A 7,983-nucleotide genomic window follows, 5' to 3' on the forward strand; every position below is an offset into this window, starting at 1 on the left:
AAAGCAGCCAGCTGTGGGGGGTGCAACCTGGTTGGTGCAGGCTGCACCCTCCCCCCGCCAGGGCCACTGGCACCCAGCTACAGGATACACCCCCCGCTGGGCATGGAAATGTGAGCGGAAGCAGGGTCAGGTCAGACGACATCCAGCTGCTGGCATTTGGTCTGTTATTATATTTCACATTTTTTTTTTTTCTTTTTGGCTCTTCAGCAATAAATTTCTTTATTCAGCAAAAAAAAAAAAAAATAATCATCATCATCATAAATTATGTGTGCCGAGAGAGTAGGCGGAAGATACTTCTCTGTCTTCTGTCTGCCTCCAGGAAGAGTCCAGCCGCTGTCTATGAACTTGGGCCAGGGTCTCAGCGGGGACCCAGGCAGAGCAGGCAGCCAAGAGGAGGCCGCAGCCCCTTGCGCCAGTGACCCCCCACAGCGGGGCTTGCTTTCTTCCCCGTCGCAGCAGGCCAGGGGCTTGTCACCAGCAGCCTGCTTCCTCACCTGAGCGCTGTGGCAGCCCAGGTACATCTGTGGCAGGTGGTCTTTCTGCTTCCTGTTGCAGGTCGTCCAGCCTGAGGCCCCAGCACTTCAGGGAGGGGAGGCGATGCGGTGGCTGCTGCTGGTGCTTGTGGGGGTCCTGCTGAGCACCCCTGGGGCTCCAGCCCTGGCCCTGGAGGCTTCCGAGGAGATGGAGCTGGGTATGACCCTGTGGCTGGGAGAGGGTGGCAGTGGCAGGGGCGAGGGGCAGGTGTACCCCAGGGGGATGGGGCCATCCGCTGAGCGGGGCTGGAGGCTCCTTGCCAGGCCCTGGGGAGAGGGCTGGGCCGCTGAGACCCTGTGTCTGGCTCCCAGTGAGCATCCCGTGGTCTGCGCCTGGCTGAGAGGATGGGCCTTGCAGGGCGCTGGGCCCTGAGCTGGGCTGCAGAGCTGGTGGTGAGAGGCCTGGTTGTGTGTGTGTGTGTGTGTGTGTGTGTGTGTGTGTGTGTGTGTGTGTGGCTTGGAGGACCCAAGCAACACATATGGTTCAGACAATGATGAGCCCCTCCCTCCCGCCCACAGTGTGGCATCAGCAGTGTGGCTGTGTGTCCAGCATGCGCCCCAGGTTCCCCGAGGCCCTGTGTGTACAGCATGTTGTTATCCATAAATAGGGGGCTGCCTGGCCTGGGACGGTGGGGTTCATTGCCTTCTGCGCTCCACCCACAGAACCCTGCCCGGCCCCGAGCCTGGAACAGCATGAGCAGGAGCTGAGCGTGGCCCTGGGGCAGCCTGTACGCCTGTGCTGTGGGCGGGCTGAGCGGGGCGGCCACTGGTACAAGGAGGGCAGTCGCCTGGCACCTGCCGGCCGCGTGCGGGCCTGGAGGGGCCGCCTGGAAATTGCCGCCTTCCGCCCTGAGGATGCCGGCCGCTACCTCTGCCTGGCCCGGGGCTCCCTAGCCGTCCTGCACAACCTCACCTTGGCTGTGGATGGTAAGAGGGCCCAGTGGGGGGATCTGGGACCCCCAGGGAAGAGGCTCCCCCTTCTGGGCCTCCAATGCCTCTGTCCTTGGTGCAGACTCCTCCACCTCCAGTAACTTTGCTGAGGACCCCAAGGCCCACAGTGGCTCCTCGAACGGGCACGCTTACCCTCAGCAAGGTCAGTATTGGGCCACCTGGCCCCATCGCCCACTTGGCCCCTGGGAAGAGGAGACCTGTGGGTTGAGAGAGGGGAGCACTTAGTTTGCCTACCTCCTTCCCTCCAGCGCCATACTGGACGCACCCCCAGCGCATGGAGAAGAAGCTACACGCGGTGCCTGCTGGGAACACGGTCAAGTTCCGTTGTCCAGCCGCCGGTGATCCCATGCCCAGCATCCGCTGGCTCAAGGATGGACAGGCCTTCCATGGGGAGAACCGTATAGGCGGGATTCGAGTGAGTAAGCAGAGGTCCAGACTATCTGCTCCATAACTGTCCCTAGGCCCAAGGCCTTGGCCTGACCCCAGGGGCTGGAGAGCTGGAGAAAGGCCTGTGGGCAGGAAGGTCCCAGCCTCCTCAGGCCCTGTCCACTCTGGGAGGTGTGGTCTCAGGATCACTGCCTTCCTCTGCCCCCAGCTGCGCCACCAGCACTGGAGCCTGGTGATGGAGAGCGTGGTGCCCTCGGACCGCGGCACCTACACCTGCCTCGTGGAGAATCCTTTGGGCAGCATCCGCTACAGCTACCTGCTGGACGTGCTGGGTGAGCATAGAGGAAGCAGGGCCGGGCCCGGGGCCACACCCTCGTAGGTCAAACTCAGAAAAAGATAGACTTGGTCTTGGATAAAGTGACCGGGTGGATCAGGGGGCAGTGGCACAGCAGTCAGATGGGCCGGGAGAGGCAGAAGGCTCTGGTACAGCTGAGGCCCCAAGTGTGGGGAGTTGTATGCCTGGGTTGTGATGTTTTATGGGGAACCCAGTTTGGGAGGGGTTTGAATGCCAGGCTAAGGGTTTGACCTATACCAGAAGACACTGGGGCGCCGCGCTCAAGCAGGGTAAGTAGGTGCTGGTCATGGTTTTTGCTGCTGCTCGGAACGGTCCCTCCTGCAATGGGCAGGTGCAGAGCCGGACATGGGAAAGCTGGGTGAACTCCGGCTCAGAGTTGGTGGCTCCACCTGGCCCCCTCCCCCACAGAGCGGTCCCCACACCGGCCAATCCTGCAGGCGGGACTGCCGGCCAACACCACTGCTGTGGCGGGCAGTGACGTCGAGCTGCTGTGCAAGGTGTACAGCGACGCCCAGCCCCACATCCAGTGGTTGAAGCACATCGTCATCAATGGCAGCAGCCTCGGCGCTGACGGCTTCCCCTACGTGCAAGTCCTGAAGGTATGGGCCCTGCTGGGGTTCCAGCCTCACCCCGCCACCCCCCTGCCTGCCAGCCTGTGATGCAAGGGGGGACCCCGGCTGCCTGCGTCCCAGACCCTCGAATGTGTCCCTCAAATGCAGACTGCAGACATCAACAGCTCCGAGGTGGAGGTGTTGTACCTACGGAATGTGTCGGCCGAGGATGCGGGCGAGTACACCTGCCTGGCTGGCAACTCCATCGGCCTCTCCTACCAGTCGGCCTGGCTCACGGTACTGCCAGGTGAGTGCCCGAGGGAGCCCAGGGAGAGACCCAGCTCATGCCCGCTGTGTGTCGTGGGGGTGTAAGCTTGGGGTACAGCACGTGGCTTTGTGCAGCTCATCCTGCACATGGCTGTCCATGCCACCCTCTGGGATACAGGTGTTTGAGATGGGTCTGACTGCAGCTTTCTCGGTGTGTGTATTGGGATGGGGTGAGGGCTGTGAAGCCTGAGAGAAGGGATGGGGCTGGCCGTCAGCCCGACCCTGCGGAGGCCAGCTTGTCTCTCTCTGTGCCTGTCTGTCTGTGGGGAGCAGAGGAGGACCTCACGTGGACGGCAGCATCGCCCGAGGCCAGGTACACGGACATCATCCTCTACGCCTCGGGCTCCCTGGCCATGGCCTTGCTCCTGCTGCTGGCCGGGCTGTACCGTAGGCAGGTGCTCCACGGCCGGCACGCTCGGCAGCCCGCCACGGTGCAGAAGCTGTCCCGCTTCCCTTTGGCTCGTCAGGTACCATGCCCAGTCCCCAGCCCCGTGCCACCACCATTACTCCTCCCAGAGTCGGCTCCCCCAGCCCAGCCTCCTGCTTTGCAGTTCTCCCTGGAATCGGGCTCTTCGGGCAAGTCAAGTTCCTCCCTGGTGCGGGGCGTCCGGCTGTCCTCCAGCGGCCCGCCCCTGCTCGCCGGCCTCGTTAATCTCGACCTGCCTCTCGACCCTCTGTGGGAGTTTCCCCGGGACAGGTACACGGAGCAGAGAGGGCAAGGGGCACGCGGCTCTGCGCAGGCAGCAGCCAGGGTCTGAAGGCCAGCCTCTCCCTGTGCCCAGGTTGGTGCTTGGGAAGCCCCTGGGCGAGGGCTGCTTCGGGCAGGTGGTGTGTGCAGAAGCCCTCGGCATGGACCCCGCCCGCCCTGACCAAGCCAGCACAGTGGCCGTCAAGATGCTCAAGGGTGAGTGTGTGTGCGTGAGCGGAGAGTCCTGGGGGCTGGCGGGGCCTGAGGGCCGATGGAGCTTCGGGGTGAAGAACTGAAACCCCACCTCCTGGCTGACAGTTTGTGGTAAGCACTTGGCCCATGGTCAGAGTCCAGTAGATCCTACCCTGGGGCTAGGATGATGGTGCGGATTTGGGGTGACTGGGATCCATATTCCTTGTCATCTTGACCTGTGTCAGCCTTAGCACCCTTGAACCCTCCATTCCCTGTGATCTCGCCGAGGCCTTCTCAGGTTGGGCTGTTTTTTTTTTTTAAAAAGATTTATTTATTTTTATTGGAAAGGCAGATATACAGAGAGGAGGAGAGACAGAGAGGAAGATCTTCCGTCTGATGATTCACTCCCCAAGTGAGCGCAACGGCCGATGCTATGCTGATCCAAAGCCAGGATCCAGGAACTTCTTCCAGATCTCCCACGCAAGTGCAGAGTCCCAAGGTCTTAGGCTGTCCTCGACCACTTTCCCAGGCCACAAGCAGGAGCTAGGTGGGAAGTGGAGTCTCCGGGACTAGAACCGGACTAGAACCGGTGCCCACATAGGATCCCTGCGTGTTCAAGGCGAGGACCTTAGCCACTAGGCCACGGTGCCGGGCCCTCAGGTTGGGCTCTTGCACCCAGTCCTTCTGCTTAAAGTCAGTGCCAGCCCTAAGGCAGGGCGTACAGTTCTTGGAACCTACCCACAGGGGTCTCTTACTGCTGTCCCCACCCAGGCCACACTAAGAATGCACCAAGCCACTCCCCTCCCCGCTCTCCCTGTCTGCTTCTCCCCTCTGCAAACAGCTGGGGCCACCTGGAGCGTTCTGGGAAGCTGGGATTGGGAAAGAGGCCGTGTGACAGCAGTGTGCCTGCGGGTGGGGGCGGCTCTCCCACTGACCCCGGGGTCACAGGGCAGCTCCGGGGCCCAGCCCCCCTTTCCTGCCCCCCAGTCCTCAACCGTGTCCAGGCCTCTGTACGCGCTGTCTCTCTGAGCCCTGCTGGCAGAACTCCTGGGCCACATGGATGGAATACCAGGCCCAGTTCAGACACACTTTGGGGCACCAGCCTGCCTTCCACCCCCGGAAACGCTCCCCTGACGGAGGGACCAGTGCCAGCCCTTCCCCACGGAGCTTCCTTCCTGTGCCAGTCTGTGCCCTCTGGCCCGTCGGCCCCCTCGATCCCATTGCCTCCTCCCTGGGAGAGGGCAAGCTGACCCCCGCCCCATCTCCTACTAGACCCACCCTGAGGTCCCCAGGAGGTTTTGTCAAGGCCACACAGCTGCCCCACCACCCCGCGTGGCTGAACGGCAGCTTCCTTCCTCCCTCCCCTGCCCCCTCGCAGACAATGCCTCGGACAAGGACCTGGCCGACCTGGTGTCTGAGATGGAAGTGATGAAGTTGATCGGCCGGCACAAAAACATCATCAACCTGCTGGGTGTCTGCACCCAGGAAGGTGGGGTCCGGGCAGGGGCTCAGGGCTCGGGCAGTGTGGCAGGCGGAGCCCCCAGCGGCACCTCAGCCGCCTCGCCGTGCCCCTGCCAGGACCCCTGTACGTGATCGTGGAGTGCGCCGCCAAGGGAAACTTGCGAGAGTTCCTGCGTGCCCGCCGCCCACCAGGTCCTGACCTTGGCCCTGAAGGGCCGCGGAGCAGTGAGGGGCCACTGTCCTTCCCAGCCCTGGTCTCCTGTGCCTACCAGGTGGCCCGTGGCATGCAGTACCTGGAGTCCCAGAAGGTGAGACAATGGCTGCGCTCTGACCCTCCCCCGCCACTCTCCCCGTCTGCCCTCCCCGTTCCATCTTGATGTCCCCAGGGCGCATGCCCTGGCCTTCCGTCCTGTCCCCATTTGGTCGCCTTCGTGGGGCAGGAGAAGACTCAGGCCCTGAAGCTACACAACTTAGGTCTCCTTCCCTGCTCACAACCTTCCCATCTGTGAAATGGGACCTGCCCAGTCATTCCTAAGCCTGGGGTTCCCCCCCAGGCTTTAGGGGTTCCCACCCTGGGGTCCAGCCCTGGTCTTCTGGCCCTGACTCTGACAGCCTCCCAGCAGCCTGCATGCGAGGCTCCTGACGTGTCGCAGCAAACCTGAGTCGGGTCCCATGTCCTGCCTTGCCCGCAGTGCATCCACCGGGACCTGGCTGCGCGTAATGTGCTTGTGACTGAGGATAACGTGATGAAGATCGCAGACTTCGGGCTGGCCCGAGGCGTGCACCACATTGACTACTACAAGAAAACCAGCACTGTGAGGGCGGCAGGGGCCGGGGGCAGCAGGCCAGGGCCAGGGGCCGGGGGCAGCAGACAGGGGCCGAGGGCAGCAGGCAGGGGCCGGGGGCAGCAGGCCGGGCCCAGCGGAGTACCTGGTACCCACTGACCCCCTTCCTCTCCCTCCAGGGCCGCCTGCCTGTCAAGTGGATGGCCCCTGAGGCCTTGTTTGACCGAGTGTACACACACCAGAGTGATGTGTAAGTCCCATAGCCCTTGCGTGCAGGCCCCTGCCAAGGGGTCTTTGTCCCAGTCCATGCAGAGGGCCGAACACTAGCTCAGCAGCCCAAGGTTCTAGGAACTCCGTCCTCAAGGGCTGCTGCTGCTGGAGCCTGGGACCTGCCTCCTTCCCTTCTGCCCACCACCCTTGGTGGCCCCAGCCTGTATCCTAACCCCTGCCCCCTCTGCCCAGGAGTGGGCAGAGAGGCTGAGCCGCTCTGACCCTCCGTCCTGCCTCCAGGTGGTCGTTTGGCATCCTGCTCTGGGAGATCTTCACCCTCGGGGGCTCCCCGTACCCTGGCATCCCCGTGGAGGAGCTGTTCTCACTGCTGCGGGAGGGGCATCGGATGGACCGGCCCCCGCACTGCCCCCCAGAGCTGTGAGGCTGGCCCCATCCTCCCCGCTCCCTAGTCGGTCCTGAGCTTCTGCTTTGACCTCAGCCTTGGCCTAAGCATTCAATCTTGGCTGGTCCTGAGGGCAACACTGCCTCCCTCTCTTCCTCCTCCTCCTGGGTCCGGAGGAGAGTTTGCCCTGCATTTCCACAGACCAGCCCCTGTCACCTTCATCAGCCCCCCAGCTCCCCAAGCCGTGGGCCCCTCCTGCTCCTTGGCCCAGACCTGAGCCTGTTGCTGCCCTTCCCAAGGTACGGGCTAATGCGGGAGTGCTGGCACGCAGCCCCTTCCCAGAGACCCACCTTCAAGCAACTGGTAGAGGCACTGGACAAGGTGCTGCTGGCCATCTCAGAAGAGGTACTTGACCCTGCAGGCCCCTGCCTCCACAGCCTGCTTTGCTGGGTCCCATGGGTGCAGACCCTGGTCCACCCGTCCCGCCAGGCCTCATATGTGCAGGTCCTGGCTCAGCCACTACACCGGGCCCCGTGCGTGCAGACCCTGGTTCACCCACTCTGTTCCCTGCAGTACCTGGACCTCCGCCTGACCTTCGGACCCTACTCCCCCTCCAGCGGTGACACCAGCAGCACCTGCTCCTCCAGCGACTCTGTCTTCAGCCATGACCCACTGCCATTGGGGTCCAGCCCCTTCCCCTTCCCTGGGGTGCACACGTGAGCCAGGGCTGCCTGGTGCATAAGCTCATGACCTTAATCCTCCTGGCTCAGCCACACTGCTTGACCTTGGCAGCCTGGGCCCTTGACCTCAGATCTCCAGTTCCACTTTGGGGAGGTCGGTCCTCAGCCCCTGGTACCCACCAGCACTTCCCGCACTGGTCATGTGTTCAGCTGTGGCCTTAGGGAGTTGGGATGCCAGGAGCCAGTGGCCTGAGTGATAGGGTCCTGTGCAAGGGGCGCTGGCTCCAGCCTGCTTTTCTGAATCTCCCTGCTTCTGAGGGGTTGGGGGTCTCTCTGAACTGCTCCCCCTCTGCTTGTCCCAGCCCTCAGCAGAAGGAGCAGCGGCCCCAGAAGGCTGGGAGCCAAACACGCAGATGCAAGTGGCCTTTTTATAAATTATTGGATTTTTGGAAACAAACTT

The 7,983-nt window shown here is 62.8% G+C and overlaps 1 protein-coding gene across 3 annotated transcripts; it reads left to right on the forward strand.

Annotated features, from left to right (window-relative positions):
- The first annotated feature begins 596 nt into the window (after positions 1–596).
- LOC121167528 (fibroblast growth factor receptor 4) lies at positions 597–7,666 on the forward strand. 3 transcript variants are annotated; one of them, XM_040996987.1, is made up of 17 exons: positions 597–691; positions 1,197–1,460; positions 1,546–1,626; positions 1,733–1,899; positions 2,080–2,203; positions 2,635–2,825; positions 2,946–3,084; positions 3,378–3,571; positions 3,656–3,801; positions 3,887–4,008; positions 5,363–5,473; positions 5,563–5,753; positions 6,138–6,260; positions 6,410–6,480; positions 6,741–6,878; positions 7,143–7,248; positions 7,417–7,666. In XM_040996987.1, the coding sequence occupies exons 1-17, from the start codon at positions 598–600 to the stop codon at positions 7,561–7,563; spliced, it is 2,409 nt and encodes an 802-aa protein (XP_040852921.1). In that variant the 5' UTR covers position 597; the 3' UTR covers positions 7,564–7,666. The 3 variants fall into 3 exon arrangements, with proteins under 3 accessions (XP_040852921.1, XP_040852923.1, XP_040852922.1); XM_040996989.1 differs by having other exon boundaries at positions 598–691; positions 3,378–3,417; positions 3,656–3,751; positions 7,417–7,563; XM_040996988.1 differs by lacking the exon at positions 3,378–3,571 and having other exon boundaries at positions 598–691; positions 2,946–3,088; positions 3,592–3,801; positions 7,417–7,563.
- Positions 7,667–7,983: the final 317 nt, after the last annotated feature.

This window comes from Ochotona curzoniae, unplaced genomic scaffold (assembly GCF_017591425.1).
Source record: "Ochotona curzoniae isolate NIBS_2020 unplaced genomic scaffold, NIBS_Ocur_1.0 patch383, whole genome shotgun sequence".
NCBI lineage: Eukaryota > Metazoa > Chordata > Mammalia > Lagomorpha > Ochotonidae > Ochotona > Ochotona curzoniae.